Below are 18312 nucleotides of genomic sequence, written 5' to 3'. Positions count from 1 at the left end.
TGGCTTTCAATAGGCTCAGGTGTAGCTTCTGCTTGGTTGGAATGAAAACCTGCCCCCTCACCAGCCCTTTGCGGATAAGACTGGACACCCCTTACTAAAGGCCTGTTGACTAGCTTTACTGCATTGCAACCCAGATCAATTCCTAACGCTACACACTAGAATCGAACAAGATGTCCTTACCGTCTGGTTGTCTTCATAAAGCTTGAGGTCGTAGCCACTGAGCTCCACGCAGAATATAATTGCAGTTACGCCCTCAAAGCAGTGGATCCACTTCTTTCTCTCTGAACGCTGTCCACCCACATCCACCATCTTGAAAGTGAGCTCTTTGAAGGTAAACTTGTTCTCGACGATGCCAGTGGTCATGTCGCGGGAACGCAGGATGTCCTCGACAGTGGGGATGTACTCGGGTGCCGAGATTCTGTCCAAGTCGTTCAGGTAGTAGGCAGTGTTGTCCTCAAGGTGATACTCGTTGGAGCGCTGGAAACACTCCTGAACTCCTGAATCGGCCCACAAGCGCTTCATCACTCCGAGAAGCTCGGGTGTGATCTCCCCTTTGCTCTCGGCAGGACCCGTGAGGGCAAAGAGCTGGACAGCATCATAGGCCCGGTCAGGGTTGTGGAAGTCAATCTTGAGGGTGGCCAGAGCTCGGATGATGCGCGTGAGAGAATCAATGGCATTGTAAAGGATCAAGGGTTTGTATTCCTTGCAGGCTTCGAGGTTGAACCCACCGCTGTGGATGATCTTCATTTGCTTGACGATAGTGCTCTTGCCTGAGTTGCTGGTACCGAGGAGCAGCAGTTTGATCTCGCGTCTCTGTCGCTGGCTCTCCGAGCGAAGGTGCCGGTCGATGCGCCTCGAGCGCCTGGCTGCCTCTTTTTCCTCAGAACTCTGACGGCACCCCATGGTCAATTATAGGTTTCACACCCGCACACACACACTCTCACACACACACTCTCACACACACACACACACACCCACACACACTCCACAGCACCCCAAAAGACCAGACCACAGACCGTGATGAGGTTTGGAAATAAGAGCAAATCAGAGAAGTCAAGAAAAAAATGGGCAATTTCGGCGGCGCCACCCGGGTCCGGAGAGAAGACGTAAGCCTTACAACGTGCCAAGTGGGTTTAGGCTACATGCATGGTCCAAGTTTAACAGTTGGTCTGTTTTCTTAGCGAACAACTATCACAAACTGGCATTCATCGCTACCAGGACATACTGACAGAAGCCTGCTTCACCAAATTGGCTTCCTTTTTTTATAACCCAGTCACTGGGGGGTTATACCAAGGGACACCCCCCCAGAAAGTGATGGTTAAAGTGAGCCTGTCAGTGCTGAGAGAAAGAGTGTAGGTCAAGCAAAAGCACCTTTACGTCCACCCACATTTTATAAAGCCAGCGATCCTCAGTATTCCACCAGTCGCGAGCATCGGAGGTTATTCAACATTCCTTCGGTTCGTACTTTGCAGAATGTCTTTTCTCCTTACAGCTGGGTAGACCTCATGCTCTGTAAACACAGATACACACTTTTCAGACTTCTGGGCACCAGATTGTCCCACTGTTTCTTCGTTGCATAAGCCAACACTTCTCACGCAGCCAAAGACATGGGTTCCTGAAGGATAAATAAGAGTCACATATTAGATTTCATGACAGGCAAACAGACGGGTGGAGTAAAAACCCGTGGTTAAAGTAACAGAGCAGAGTAAGAACCTCTCGTTTAAGATATCAGCATATTCGTTTGACACGGTTGGCTTTGAAGATGGATAATCTTGTGAGAATTTGGTGTAAGACTGAAGTCCTGTTTCCAAACACTTTTCAAACAACTGTGGATTTATCCCTCTTGCTGATTCAAATGATCTGCTGTGATGTTGCCAGTATCAAGGGTTAGTTTTCTATTTACTGGAAAAAACTACCTCCTGCTGTTTCATCATATCAGTGTTTAAACACGAGCCAGATCCAGAATCCAATTAGACGAGTAAAGTTTGGACTTGACTAATATTTTAAATGTCCAGAATTCAATGTAATGGCAGTGTGAAACCTGTTATGAACCTGTAGGCAAATACGACCACACACACGCACACCATTCTTTCCCAGCAAACAATGACACTTCAATTACACAAGTAGAATAAACAAGCGGATACTAAATACACCTTCGTGTATGTGAAAGTGTAGCATTCAAATCCAGGGTAACCGAACACACACACACACACACACACACACACACACTTCTCTGCTCCCATTCAGTCCAGACCTAGCTACCACACAATTTGTTTTCTAGCATTCACTGTCTATTCTCTTCTTATGTGTTTACTTATTCCTCCTGAATTCTGCATTCTTGTGATGCCCCAAAGCGAATCAGTGTACACACACACACACACACACAGCCAGACAGGGTGTGAAACGAAAACAGATGCAGAATGAACGTCCTTGCCTGTAGACATCACTTTTCCACTCTGTTGGCTGCTTCCACTACCAGACAGTGAGCTAAATAAGATAATGCAGCTAGCTGATCTGAGTACGATTACTGACTTTCTCTCAAAGAAAATTTCTCATATTCTGCCGTGAGGTGTTTATTAAACACTTTTTTATTTTTTTATTTTTAAAAAAGCAGTGCTGCAGAAGCAGACTGCAGTAAATGAGCTGTAAATTCTTATGAAAGCAACATAAGAGCAATGCAGTGAAAGGTTTGCTTTCTTTTCTGTGTGGCGCTTTGTCCTCGTGTCTCAAATAATCTCTATTTGGATCTAATGGAATTGAAAAAATGGAGTTTGCTCCTGTGTGGTTGTGTCCATGTTGATGATTGAATGTCTTTGTCATGTTTCACTCCACAGTGGTGGTTAATATGAAGCTCATATGAAAGCAGACACTCAGGATTTTAAGAATTTGTAGTGTTTCAGAAGTATTTCTGTTTTTCCCTAGCCTACTAGGGGCGATATATTCATAGAAAAGTTCCAAAAAAACAAAAACGGTCATTTTCTCCCAAACAAATGTATCTTAACTCTCAGTGGCGGTCCCAGGCCCGGGGTAAATGGGAGGGTTGCGTCCAGAAGGGCATCCGGGGTAAAACCTGTGCCAAATCGAAACATGATGGCCCAGATGATCCACTATGGTGTCCCCAAATAGGGAGCAGCAGAAAGAACAACAGTACATGATGATATCAAACCCATTTCTGATCTCTGAGATGCTCTGAGATCTCTGAGAAGTGTTTGTCCATCTAAAAAGCAGCTCAACCTCTAAAAATTCTGTGCAAGGTTATCCAACAGAGGGAAAAACACACTGAAGGCCAACTTAATTTATGTCAGACTCACTTGTTTGTTTAAGCTGATTGAAAATGTCCCATAAGTCGAATGGAGCACCAGTGAAGAGGTAAAAGGGGTTAATCGATCATATTATGTACTATAATCGTATCTGTGAGCTAGCTATAGGATATATGAAGTAGCCTATACAAGGATACACTGCTAGAGTCGAAATATGAACCGGTTCAAGAACAGCGTTTAAACCAAATCGCATGCTGTTTAAGAATAAAAAAAGAACCCCAATGACATCACTGTCTTTCTGCTCACGTGTTCACGTGTTGCCTCCGAGCGCATTAAATCATGTTCTTGTTCAAACGGGCAGGACAACAACCTTAGAAATGATTGACTGCGTACAGCTACAGTGTCGAGCTCGATTTAGATTGAAATATGAATGCAGGAGAGGAATGAATGGACACTAGAGTGGGGGGGGGCTTTGTGACAGGTTGTGCACTGTGGAATAAATGCGAAATAGTGTCATGGCCTACTTTCAGGTCAGAGATTAGATTACACGCCACCGTCGATGCACAGAGTCCGGCTTCTGTCGCTACGACTAGCGCTACACTCCGGACGTAGCTCTAATTACCAGCAAGCTCTGTGATGACATCACAACAATGAAATGAAATTTATTCTATTTAACAGACTCTGCTTTTTTAAAGAAGTAAAACTCAGTTCTTAATCAACTCCTAACAAGTCCATTATAAAATATTCCGGCAGTTTCCCCAAACTGAATAATTAAACCCTCATCGCATGACGGCAGTGACGCTATACATCATTTAGTAGTAGAGATGAATTGTTAGCATTCCACCTCTACTCTGTGACTGTGCAAAACTTAAAAATAGTGTGTTCTGTTCAGTGAGAAACACTTTAGGCTCCGTAGGATTTCACAATTTTGCGATCGCAGAAATGAACACAATATTCGAAGTGGAATGCAATTTTCACAGGTTTTTGGGTAAATTTGGGCGTGTCCAGTGACATCATCACCACACACATTCAGTCAAAGGAGCGTAGCTCACATAGAAAGTCATTACATGTATCTTCACTTGAGGTTTAAAAGGAGAATCCTGTGCTTGCAATTTTGCCAATTTAAGTCATATTTTGCTAAAAAATTATAGCTAAAGGTTGTCTGGTACAGGATGCAGCAACAATTTTACTCTTTTCACGTGATTATTATCCAGGAAATATGTTTACCTAAGCAGATTTCTGATGAATTGTGATTAGTTTGAAGTTTATTCGCAGTCTAAAGACTAATTTTACTCGCAGTCTACCTCTACAGCTTGAGAGCAACGTTTTTTTGCTTCTCTGGTTCACAATTTATCAATTTTACTGTCTTTTCACATCATTATAATGGAGAAAATTGGATTATTAAGCAGATTTCTGATTAATTGTGATCGGTATAAAATAAAATAAAATAAAATAAAATAAATAAATAACATTTTATTTACATTTTAAGAACAATATTTATTTGCATTGGTGTCTCCGAAAGTACACAAGATAGACGATGAGAGCAACAAACCTTTATACTGTATATTGTATAAATAATAAACAGTGTATATAAAGCTTGGATGCTTAAAACGTAGAAAAAATGGCAGTGTGGTTTTCAGAAAGTTTCCTGGGAGGTGATACGGAGTAAGCGTGATAAAATGAAAGCATGGCTTGAACATACAGCATGTTTACAGTAACGTTTAATGCTGCAGATTATCCACGAGACTTTATCACCTACGCTAGAGCATCAATTCCTTCGTCGACGTCTGGTTTATCTCTCTTTTATTTAAACACACAAGAGTGAACTGCTCTGTCCTGAAAGATGTTCCAGCTCCACCTCTGACTGTTACAAAGAGCTGACGCTGGAGACTCCTTCCGTAAATCTCCTTACAGCAATTTTCTTTACTATATCAACAATCCAACACACTTTTATATCTCTTCATATGCGGTGTCCATTTTAAAAAAATCGCTGTATATATGATAACATGTAAGAATAAACGTGTTTAGTTAGAGAAAACGAATCAGCACCTGCTGACCAATCAGAATCAAGCGTTCGACTACGCTTTAACCCATTTATATATAAAGCATTAAACAATACGTTGTTCATTTTATAATCATTTTTCGTCCCAGCCCTGTTACACGTGAGACACCCAGTGTATGTGTGTGTGTATGTGTGTGTGTCTGTGTGTGTGTGTAGTCTTTCTGTTTCACTTCCAGCCTGCAGCTCTCAGCTTCAGTCACGCCCTGCACACCCTCTTGTCTTTTTAATCCAGCATTATTAATTAGAATTCTATTACACTCCTGTAAATAAATGAATCTAATAATTTACACACACACTTTTCAACGAATGTGTCTTAATTAGAAGAGGCGACGTCGTGTCATTCAGTAATACGGATGAGAGAACCGTCAAAGAAAAGCGCCGAAATGAAACCTAGCAGCGTTTTCAATAAACAGAATTTCTGTAAAACTGAAATAAAGAGCTATTTTAAATCCCATAGTATATCCCATAAGTGTGTTTTCCAGTTTTAAACAACACGCCGAGCCAAACAGAGCCTTATGCTAGAGTATGTATGTCTTGTGTCTCGCGTCATTGCATTCAGAACTAGCTAGCATAACCTCTCTTGCTAATATAGCTAAATATTCAGTAATCCTTCAGCAGCTAAGCTTAATACACTCCCCTGACATAGCCACCTAGCTAGTTAGCTGCATTTTTATGCAAATGAGCAAGTCATAGTGGCTAACCCAGTGTGATATGTGGTTTGGAAAAGCTTCTCAGGTTAAATATTTGTCCAAAATTTTAATTTCACAGTGCCATGAGATTAAACTGAGCTTTAAAGGACGCAGATGGTACATGCTAAGAGCATTTCTTCCTAAAGGTCCTATGAAATCACGAGTCTAAGCATCCAATGAACCCTTATTTTGTAAGGTAGCTTCAGTATATCTCAGCGAGAGTGTTTTTATTTTTTATTCAAGTGACATTATCATAAGATTAGCCTAATAATCAAAATCTCAGCATGACATATAAAGAATTATTTTGTTTAAGCTCCATATAAAAGCGGATCTATTCCACAAGGATGAAGCTTCATTCCACACACTAGATGATTCCACACTAAATCCTGGTATACAGAAGGTTATGAGTCCAAATCTCAGGCTTGCCAGAGGGCTTGGAAAGGCTTTTACCTCCCATATAGGTCACTTTGAACAAAAGCGTCAATAAATACATCTGACATCACCATCTGACCGAACCCTTGGCTCTCGTCATGGCTCGAACAGCAACTGGCAGCGTTTCAGCATTTCTGCTCTTCACCAGCACACTACTATGATGCTCTCCATTTCTCCATAGACACTACGGTTAATATATATGCATTGTCACATCATTTACAACATGGTCTTAGTTTCCTAGCACCTTTTTTTTGTATATATATATATATATATATATATATATATATATATATATATATATATATATATATACACAATATATACACTATATTGCCAAAAGTATTCGCTCACCCATCCAAATAATCAGAATCAGGTGTTCCAATCACTTCCATGGCCACAGCTGTATAAAATCAAGCACCTAGGCATGCAGACTGTTTTTACAAACATTTGTGAAAGAATGGGTCGCTCTCAGGAGCTCAGTGAATTCCAGCGTGGAACTGTGATAGGATGCCACCTGTGCAACAAATCCAGTCGTGAAATTTCCTCGCTCCTAAATATTCCACAGTCAACTGTCAGCTGTATTATAAGAACGTGGAAGTGTTTGGGAACGACAGCAACTCAGCCACGAAGTGGTAGGCCACGTAAACTGACGGAGCGGGGTCAGCGGATGCTGAGGCGCATAGTGCGAAGAGGTCGCCAACTTTCTGCAGAGTCAATCGCTACAGACCTCCAAACTTCATGTGGCCTTCAGATTAGCTCAAGAACAGTGCGCAGAGAGCTTCATGGAATGGGTTTCCATGGCCGAGCAGCTGCATCCAAGCCATACATCACCAAGTGCAATGCAAAGCGTCGGATGCAGTGGTGTAAAGCACGCCGCCACTGGACTCTAGAGCAGTGGAGACGCGTTCTCTGGAGTGACGAATCGCGCTTCTCCATCTGGCAATCTGATGGACGAGTCTGGGTTTGGCGGTTGCCAGGAGAACGGTACTCGCCTGACTGCATTGTGCCAAGTGTAAAGTTTGGTGGAGGGGGGATTATGGTGTGGGGTTGTTTTTCAGGAGCTGGGCTTGGCCCCTTAGTTCCAGTGAAAGGAACTCTGAATGCTTCAGCATACCAAGACATTTTGGACAATTCCATGCTCCCAACTTTGTGGGAACAGTTTGGAGCTGGCCCCTTCCTCTTCCAACATGACTGTGCACCAGTGACCAAAGCAAGGTCCATAAAGACATGGATGACAGAGTCTGGTGTGGATGAACTTGACTGGCCTGCACAGAGTCCTGACCTCAACCCGATAGAACACCTTTGGGATGAATTAGAGCGGAGACTGAGAGCCAGACCTTCTCGTCCTACATCAGTGTGTGACCTCACAAATGCGCTTCTGGAAGAATGGTCAAAAATTCCCATAAACACACTCCTAAACCTTGTGGACAGCCTTCCCAGAAGAGTTGAAGCTGTTATAGCTGCAAAGGGTGGACCGACGTCATATTGAACCCTATGGATTAGGAATGGGATGTCACTTAAGTTCATATGCGAGTCAAGGCAGGTGAGCGAATACTTTTGGCAATATAGTGTATATAGACATTTTGTATATATAAGAGGTAAAGAAGCGAGTGCAGGCAGGTTGGAATGGGTGGAGAAAGGTGTCTGGAGTTCTGGGTGATAGAAAATATCAGTGAGAATTAAGGGGAAGGTGTAAAAGACAGTGGTGAGACCGGCCGTGCTGTATAGGTTAGAGACAGTGTCACTGAGGAAGAGACAGGAGTCAGAGCTGGAGGTAGCAGAGCTGAAGGGGACACGGTTGGACAGGATTAGGAACGAGTACATCGGAGGGACAAAGCTTGGGGGACAGAGTTAGAGCCAGATTAAGATGGTTTGGACATGTTCAGAGGAGGGAGAGTGAGTATATTGGTAGGAGAATGTTGGACATGGAGCTGCCAGGCAGGAGGCAAAGAGGAAGGCCAAAGAGGAGGTATATGGATGGAATAAATGAGGATATGAAGCTAGTGAGTGCAAGTGTTGAGGATGCAGAAGATAGGGATAGGTGGAGAGAGATGATTCGCTGTGGCCACCCCTGAAGGGAAAAGCCAAAAGAAAAAAAAGAAGAAGAAGAAAAAGAAGACACTTTGTATATATAGAATATTTCATTTATATTTATTTTTCTTAGAATCTGAAGCAGTCTCTGGCTCTGGTTCTAACTAATCAGATCTTATCTATAAATACACATCCTAATAAAAAGCATGACCACAGCTCTTACTGGTTTTCTGATATACACCATGTTTGAGTTAAACCTCTGCTTGCTGTAATTTATTTTGGTTCTGAAACCCGACAAACTTGCATTGTAATACCTAATTCTATTTAAATAATTGTTCAGATCAGACCATTAGGCCCTACACATGTACCTGGCAAACACATGAAGCATTATTGTGTTGTGTGCTCCTTTCCATTTGTCCTGATAATTGACCGCTCCTAATACACGACTGCATTCAATACATCATCAAGAAGCAGCCGTGCGACGGATCCTGCGTCACCCCGCCTCCTGCTTCGTGCATACACACCTCTCTCCATTTACGTCAGAGGTTTATATTGATTATATAGTATTGATAGAGTAACTGCATCGGCATTATCTGTTTAAAGCAAGCTAACTGATCGTGTTTCTGCATCTAATTAATTTTCTGTATTTTATCATATATTAGGGTCTATCTTAGGGGACTAGGGTCACAAGATGGGGGTCTCTCTTTAGAACAGGACACACAAACACACACACACACACAAACACACACACACACTATGTACAATTTAGAGATGCCAGTCAGCCTACAACACATGTCTCTGATGAACTCTGACGGAGGAAACCAGAGAACCTGAAGGAAACCCCTAAAGCAAAGGGTGAACATTTAAACTCCACCCACATAGGGCGGAGACAAGAATCGAACCCTCAACCCCTGTCTCACCTAAACCAGTGTGAACCTTACAGATATTTATATCCGCTCTCATGATGAGTGTGTATTATTAGGTACGTGTATAATTAGAATTTTTTTTTTATTCAGTGCCATCATTTCAAGACATATACAATGTTAACAAAGTCAGAGATCATTACACACACACACACACACACACACAGAGTAGATTAAACAGAATGTTCCATCCCGATCCATCTTTCATTTCCCCTCTGTTTGCCTAAACCTTTCGTTTCCTTTTACCCGACAGGTGTAATAATCATCACATGAATAAAAAGTTCCACTCTAGCGGACTCTCAGTTCTGCTTACATACAGAAGTAGAGGAAGTGTTCCACAATTCACACTTTGTTAGTCTCAGTAAACATGACCAGCTCTAGGGTGAGCTCACACCTGCTAATCTTTTTCAGCACACACAACAACGCCATTGTGGAAAAGTTACGGTTTCTGACGATCCTTTTAATTCTGTTTCAGGGATGAAAGACAACACATACACTTATACACACACAAAGAGAGAGAGAGAGAGAGAGAGAGAGAGAGCGCATACTTCTACTCTCTGTATTAGAATATAGGCTTTTTTTACTCTACAATATTCTTCCTTCTGAAAACACTGTACATGAGGCATGCTGTTCCATAAATAATTAAATAATTAAATAAATAAATACTGCAAAATCTACGAGGCATAGAAATTATTCAGCCTCCATGACACAAGTTGCCCTGATCAATCCATCCATCCGTCCATCCATCCATCTATCTATAGCAGCTTTAAGCAGTCTATCTATCTATCTATCTATCTATCTATCTATCTATCTATCTATCTATCTATCTATCTAAGCAGTCTATCTATCTATCTATCTATCTATCTATCTATCTATCTATCTATCTATCTATCTATCTATCTATCTATCTATCTATCTATCTATCTTATAGCAGCTTTAAGCAGTCTATCTATCTATCTATCTATCTGTCTGTCTGTCTGTCTGTCTGTCTGTCTGTCTTTAAATAAATAAATAAATAAATAAATAACACATGGTTTGCATCAGAGAAGACAGAGAAGACGTGTGAAATAAAAACCATGTGCTCAAAAGCAAAAAGTTTCCAATATGTTATTAATGACTTATTATTTATTTCATTGAAAAGTATATTTATTTTTGGTCATTTTTATAGAATGGCCATATATAATGAGCCATGTCTTTGTAAATGTTCAAATTCCGCTCATCAGAATAAGGATATCGCATCATCATAGACGGTGTTCTGAGAGAAAACTGTAGAAGATTTTACTGTGTGTGTGTGTGTGTATGTGTGTGTGTGTATGTGTGTGTGTGTGTATGTGTGTCGTGGGCAGCCCTGCTGTTTAGTTTGTATGATGCCTCAGCTGGAAACCACCTATTAAACTGCGGGGATGAAATTATATCTGCGTCCCACATAATTAAGCGAAGTCTTGATACTGTAATGCAAGAGGCTGCTGCTGAACCTGAACAATTCTCACCCTGCATTCGACCACCTGATCTCCCAGCAGCCATTATTCTGATTCGAGACAAACATTCCCGCTGTCTCCAGATGTCTCCTCCAAGTCCTGAGCACACTAAACTCTACACCCTCCTGGAGCAGCATGGCCAAAAGAAAAGGCAAAGCCAAGTGCTCTGAGTTCACATAGAGTTTAGGCCTGCCAGCTGCAGTGTTTACTGTGCACCGCTGACGTCAAAGCACCATCCCCCAGCCCTGTCCCTTAATAATATTCTGGTAAACTATTGGGGAAGGAGGAGGGAGGACGGATTCCTGTGTCCGTCACATTAACACTCGCTTCCCTCTCCACGTGACTTGCTTCCCTCTCCACCCAGAAACAGACAGTCATTGATTACTGTGCACATTTCCACTGTAACAGATCGAAACACACACGTGTCACGTTGGTCTGTTTGAGTCCTTGGTGTTATAACAGTGACAGGAGATACATTAAACCATGCACTAAAGTAGGTTAAAGATATCAGGGTCAATTTGTACCCTTGTTATGACATCCACCCACAAATACAGTGATTTCAGTGAAGGGGGTGTGGCCTCTGTGCCTGTAGGAGTAGAAGGTGTGGCCTCTGTGCCTGTAGGAGAAGGAGGTGTGGCCTCTGTGTATGCTATTCTAAATAAAAGAGGTGTGGCTTTTATGACTATCTTAGTGAAGGAGGCATAGTCTTTATGACTGTCTTTAAGTGAAGGAGGTGTGGTCTTTATGACAGTTTCTAAGTGAAAGAGGCGTAGTCTGTATGTCTGTCTCTTAGTGAAGCAGGCGTGGCCTTTATGACTGTCTCATAGCGAAGGAGGCATGGCTTTTATGACGGTCTAATTGAAGTAGGTGTGGCCTTTATGACTGTATCTTAGTGAAGGAAGCTTAGCTTTTATGACAGTTTCTAAGTGAAGGAGGCGTAGCCTTTATGCCTGTATCTTAGTGAAGGAGGCATAACCTTGTCTTTATGTCTATATCTTAGTGAAGGAGGTGTGGCTTTTATGACTGTCTAAGTAAAGGAGGCGTGGCTTTTATGCTTGTATCTTAGTGAAGGAGGTGTGGCCTTAATGTCTGTATCTTAGTGAAGGAGGCAAGGCTTTTATGCTTGTATCTTAGTAAAGGAGGTGTGGCCTTTATGCCTGTATCTTAGTGAAGGAGGCATGGCTTTTATGCTTGTATCTTAGTAAAGGAGGTGTGGCCTTTATGCCTGTATCTTAGTGAAGGAGGCGTGGCTTTTATACTTGTATCTTAGTAAAGGAGGTGTGGCCTTTATGCCTGTATCTTAGTGAAGGAGGCATGGCTTTTATGCTTGTATCTTAGTAAAGGAGGTGTGGCCTTTATGCCTGTATCTTAGTGAAGGAGGCATGGCTTTTATGCTTGTATCTTAGTAAAGGAGGTGTGGCCTTTATGCCTGTATCTTAGTGAAGGAGGCGTGGCTTTTATGCTTGTATCTTAATAAAGGAGGTATGGCCTTTATGCCTGTATCTTGGTGAAGGATGCGTGGCCTTTATGATTGTATCTCAATGAAGGAGGCGTGGTCATTATGCCTGTTTCTTAATGAAGGAGGCTTGGCTTTTATGCTTGTATCTTAGTGAAGGAGGTGTGGCATTTAAGCTTGTATCTTAGTGAAGAAGTCGGCAGAAAGGAAGTGAAGTCTCTATACCTGTCAATCTCAATGGAGGAGGAGTGGCCTCTGTCCCTGTCAGTGTCAGCAAAGGAGGTGTGGCGTTACTTTAGGCAGTAGGACATTTACAATGAACAAGAATAATGAATGTCACATGTTCTTCCTGCGCTTGTGTGGGTTTCCTCCAAGTTCTTTGGTTTCCTCCCACCTCCCTGGACTAATGACTTTAAACTTCTTCTAGGTGTGAATGAGTGTGTGAGTGTGAGCTCAGTGAACACATTAAATCCCACAATAACCCACACCCTTTCTAATAAGAATAAAAACACAAACATTACAACTAATCTGAAAACCCATAATAATATTGGACAAGACAGTGTAAGGTGGATATATTCGTGTCTGTTTGATGAAAATAAATAATAAGAATTACATATTCATCCAGCTTTACTTTAAAGTCAGACTCAGAGTTCAGGGAGAGAAAGTCGGATGACCGTTAGAGCGTGAGCAGGGTCACACACCAGACAGCACGTGATTGGCCTCTAATCAGACTGAATGCCATAAACTGTAAGAAATAATCTGTAGTCACACACAAACCCCTTTTGTTTGTCTTCTTGGAAAATCAAAGCACAGGCATTGTTCGGAAAGTTTGCTTTTAAACGTGGTTTGCTATGGGAAGTGAACCGAAAAAAAAAAATCTCACGTCATTGTATTCACTCTCACAAAGATGTCGCTTTCTGTTAAATACTGCTCCCTTCCAGTTTCCCTTTTTTTAAGAAGAAGAAGAAAAAAACAAAACAACCCTTTTTGTTATTAAAGACACGGGGTTTCAATCTGACTGCGTTGGAAATGGATTGTGGCATCGGAAACTTTAATGGATGACACATGACTCCAAACAACTATTTAACTGTTCTAGTGAATTCCAGCGCTCGGGATCATGAGTCCTTTTGGCAGACGGGGCAAAAGAAGAAAAAAGGTAGACAATAAAAAAGAAAGAAAAGAGTTTAGACGTTAGGAGTATCACATATTTAAACCATTAAACTAATCGAGCTAGGCGTTAAAGGTCTTACAACTGCTCAGAAAACTACTAACCACGCTAAGAACAGCAGAGGCTATGAATATTAACGATATCCGGTCATGAATATTAATGATATGCAAATTAGAAATGCATCCATATTATCAACATCCTGCTGGTAAGCTAGCTCATGTTTGGTCCCAGGTCGTGTTATACAACATTATCTAAACAACAGTGACAACCGACGTTAGCTAGTACACAGGTTTTGTGGCTAAACGTCATCTTCTAGTCTCTGACATGTTCGATAAAAGACATGAGGGTGATTTTATTGTATAAATCTCACTGAATTAGCTGAAAATACTCTTCAAATCGTCTGAATCGTAGCTTCCTACATGACACAGCATTTTGTTTCGTCCTAGATGCTAGCGAAATTAGCAAAATGAACTGCATACAGAAAACAAACAAACCCTGCTAATAAGCAAAGAAGGTTAGAGAAGTGCTATTGAAAAGCTCGGATAACTTTCAGTATTGGCTACGTTAGCATGTTTGAGGGAAATTTGATTCTAAGGGCGTCTAAATGGCTAATCCTGAAAATAGCAAACAATAGCTGTTAGCTTTCCTTTTGTATATCGTGAGAATCAAACCCTAAATTCCTTAGAATCAAATTTCTCTCATTCAAAGCTACTAAAACTCAATTATCTAGCTAAATAGCTCCCCTCCAGCTAGAAATGGTACATTTTACAATATTCATCACTAAACATGGCTAATACTAAGAGAAGTTAGCTAGCTAACTACAACACCTCTAGCTTGCATTAATTATCTGCAATGTTTCAAAGGCTAGGCATAGCATGGATTCATTGAGAACGAAGGCATGGTCTTTCATGACTAAACTGTTTAGCTAACACTCAAACAAATCAAATTTCCCTCACACCAAGCTAACAGAGCTAATATAAAACCAGTTAGAGTCCATAGTTCTTAGAGCCTCTAAGTGGCACATTTCATCGCTAACTAGCATTGGTTAGCTTGTTTGAGTGAAATCTTGAGTGAAACTGATGCTTCAGTTCCTAATCCTAACAGCAGCAACAAATTAAAAACGAAAGCTAGAAACAATAAATTCAGCATTTACTCAGATTCCCTATTAACTAAATGCAACTTTCAGTGATATCTATATTAGATAATACTTAAAGCTAATGTGGCTAATACCAAAAGGCTAAAGTCTCATCTCCGAGCTTTATTCCTTATTAGCATGGTTAGGTTTGTGAAACTTGAGTTTAAATAAACGTCTGTGTAGATTTCTGTGTCTAATAGCAACCGATAAAACAACAACAACAAAAGTTAGACATAAGATTAATCATTAACATACATCTTTCAGTGTTAGCCTTCTGAGGTAAAATATGCTCCTAAATGCAACAAAAACAACAACAACAAAAGGCATATGATTAATCATTAACATACACCTTTCAGAGTTAGCCTTCTGAGGTAAAATATGCTCCTAAATACAACAAAAACAACAACAAAAGATAGACATAAGATTAATCATTAACATTCATCTTTCAGTGTTAGCCTTCTGAGGTAAAATATGCTCCTAAATGCAACAAAAACAACAACAACAACAAAACTCATATGATTAATCATTAACATGCACCTTTCAGAGTTAGCCTTCTGAGGTAAAATATGCTCCTAAATGCAACAACAACAACAACAACAACAACAACAACAACAACAAATGTTAGACTTGAGATTAATCATTGACATATATCTTTCAGAGTTAGCCTTCTGAGGTAAAATATGCTCCTAAATGCTTCTGGAAACTGCTTCAGTGAATAATAGCTAACACAAGCGACTATCACAGCAAAACACTACAAAAGCCGAGCCATTAGAGTTCTTCCGTTTGTGAAATCCAGTGAAAAACAGCATCACGCCAGCACAAAAAGCCTGCTATGTACAAACTCTGTCAGCATCACGCATGCCAACAAAGACACGTAGCTAAACGCTAACCCGAGACGCCTTGTCATATCGTCACAGCCGTGACAGCTTAATAATACACCGGCAGCATTTAGCAGTTTATATTGACCCCAAAAAGTGACCAGATGAAAGTAGTGGGTCATGTTGTGTGACGTTATTTCTACATTGAACACCTCGGAAGCGTGAAGCTGCAGCACTGTGCTGCCGTGACAGGAAGCTGGAGACGATCCTCGCTTCTACATTCAGATAGTGAGACAGATATTAGTGTAGGTTTTTCTTATACCATTAAAAACTGTACGAATTTAGGGCAGATTTTCATTCAGACTTTAACAATGTTGTTGGGTTGAGATCACGTGCCTCAAAGAGCTAAGAGCCTGGGGGTTGTGCAGTTAAAGGAAAATAATCCACCACTATGTGGTGTGATGTGAGCTTTCAGAATGTGGAGTTAGTCTTATCTCTCTTATCACCCTGAAGTTGATGATTTTTCTATTACAGCATGACATGAAGTGTTTTATTGCTCTTACATCACAGCAGTTTTCCAGCAATTGCTTTTTAAATAAATAAATTAAATAATGTCGCAATTTCCATCGGTTTATAATGATGTCATACCTTCATTGGTTTTTAATGATGTCATAATTTTTTTGTTCATAATGACTTAACATTTATCAGTTCATAATGACATAACAATTTTATCAGTTTATTATGAGGTCACTTTTTTTATTTATAATGATGTCACAGATTCATTAGTTTATAGTGATGTCATCATTTTTATCCATTCATAATGACATCACAATTTTATTTGTTTATAATGATGTCATCATTTTTATCCATTTATAATGATGCCATCATATTCATCAATTTATATTTTTTTTTAGTTCATCACAATTTTATTTGTTTATAATGATGTCATCATTTTTATCCGCTTATAATGACGTCGCCATTTTATTTATTTATAACGATGTGACCATTTTTTTAGTTTGTAATGACATCAAAATTTTATTAGTTTATAATGATGTCAGCCTTGTTTATCCTTATAATGATGTCACACTTTTACTTGTTTATAATTATATCATTTCTATCGATTTATGACGACACAATTTTATTTGATTATAAAGAAGTTACAATTTTTTTAATCTATAATGACGTCACAGTTTTATTTGTTTATAATGATGTCATCATTTTTATCCATTTATAATAACGTCACAAATTTCTTCGTTTACAGTGTTACATTTGTATTTCTTTATAATGACGTCATTTTTATCAGTTTACAATGACGTCACAATTTAATTAATTTACAATGACATCACAAATCTATTAGTCTATAATGACATCATAATTTGTTATCATAATCTGTTTATAATGACAAATTTATTTGTATATAATAACGTCACAACGTTTATTCATTTATAATAACGTCACAAGTTTATTTGTTTATAATTACGTAATTTTTTTTTTTATCAATTTATAAATACATCACAATTTTCTCAATTTATAATAGTCAATCTCCTAATTATAGTGAAGTCATTCCTTCCCACTTTCTATACTTTCACTTCACTAACTGTAGTGAAGCGCTGACGCTGGAGACTCCTTCCTTCCTTAATATTATATAAACACATGCTTACAGAAAACTTCGCCCTCAGTTTTTTTTTTAAATAACAGAGTGTATCTGGCCGTTTAATCTTAAGGAGAACAAGCTGTTCTTTATAACACACAGTAGTATAGGATCGGTATCTCTGCTACCTATTTAAAATTTCGATTATTTTCTATCCAAAGCACTTTCAAAACAAATGAGCTTGAAAGAGATAAGGACTTTATTTCTCTTTCTGAATGCATTGTTCTTTATTTTTTTGTACCTAAAGTGGGAATTTGTTTTAAATAAGAGGAAAAGAGGAAATTCTCGCTCATTATTATAAACCAAAAAAGTTTTTCTTATTGTTATTCAGTGAACAGTCAAAGTAGCTTTTATTGTCACTTCAACCATATAGAGCTGATGCAGTACACAGTGAAGTGAAACAACGTTCCTCCTAGACCAGAGGTCCTACACATAACAAACACAAAGTACAGTGATGCAGACAAACATAGAGATAAAACTAAACTACACTTAAGGTGCAATAAAAACTAAACTATACTTAAGGTGCAATAAATAAACTAGACATACAACAGAAGCGCACAGGATGACAAGACAAGACAGTGCAGACAAACAACATATAGACCGACTTTTGTGCAGATAGCACTGTATACAGTGAGTGCAAATAAGAAATTGACATTTTGTGCAAAGAACAGTGTATACAGTGAATGCAAATATTAAAGTGACACATGTAAACAGGAAAAGTGACATGTGCGTGCAAACAGGACAATTTAGTGTGTGTGTGTGTGTGTGTGTGTCTGTGTCCACCACAGTTCAGTTCTTCTTGGTACACAGTCCTCAGCTTTTGTGCATGTGTGTTATGTATGTGTGTGTGAGTACGTGTCCAGCACAGTTCAGTTCTCCTGTTGAGATCAGAATCAGGAAGTGTGAGGTGTAATTAATAATGCAGACAGGTTATTAAACCCTTCATGACTCAAACCCTGCGATCCAGTTGAAACAACTGAACATGTAAAAGAGCTCGTTACTGCTTAACGGCTGTTTACAGTTTAAACACTGCAGCACCCAAATGGGTTTGTAGATTCACTTACATCAGCATTTCTACATCCTGAACTGGCAGAACACATAACAATTACTTCACACACACACACACACACATATATATACACACAAACACACACACGCATATGAATACATAAACACACACACACTGACGCATATAAATACACACACACA

The 18312-nt window shown here is 39.8% G+C and overlaps 1 protein-coding gene across 2 annotated transcripts in view; it reads right to left on the bottom strand.

Moving 5' to 3' along the window:
• The window catches only part of gnaz (guanine nucleotide binding protein (G protein), alpha z polypeptide), a 64043-nt gene that overhangs the window by 19229 nt on the left and 26502 nt on the right, over window positions 1-18312 (bottom strand). For both annotated transcript variants that reach the window (XM_058411976.1, XM_058411977.1), the window contains exon 2: window positions 181-1615. In XM_058411976.1, coding sequence (XP_058267959.1) covers window positions 181-903 — 723 coding nt within the window. In that variant the 5' untranslated portion in view covers window positions 904-1615. The remainder of the gene's footprint in view (window positions 1-180; window positions 1616-18312) is intronic.

This window comes from Hemibagrus wyckioides, linkage group LG16, assembly GCF_019097595.1.
Source record: "Hemibagrus wyckioides isolate EC202008001 linkage group LG16, SWU_Hwy_1.0, whole genome shotgun sequence".
Classification (NCBI taxonomy): Eukaryota; Metazoa; Chordata; class Actinopteri; order Siluriformes; family Bagridae; genus Hemibagrus; species Hemibagrus wyckioides.
This window is presented reverse-complemented; position numbering and strand designations above follow the sequence as displayed.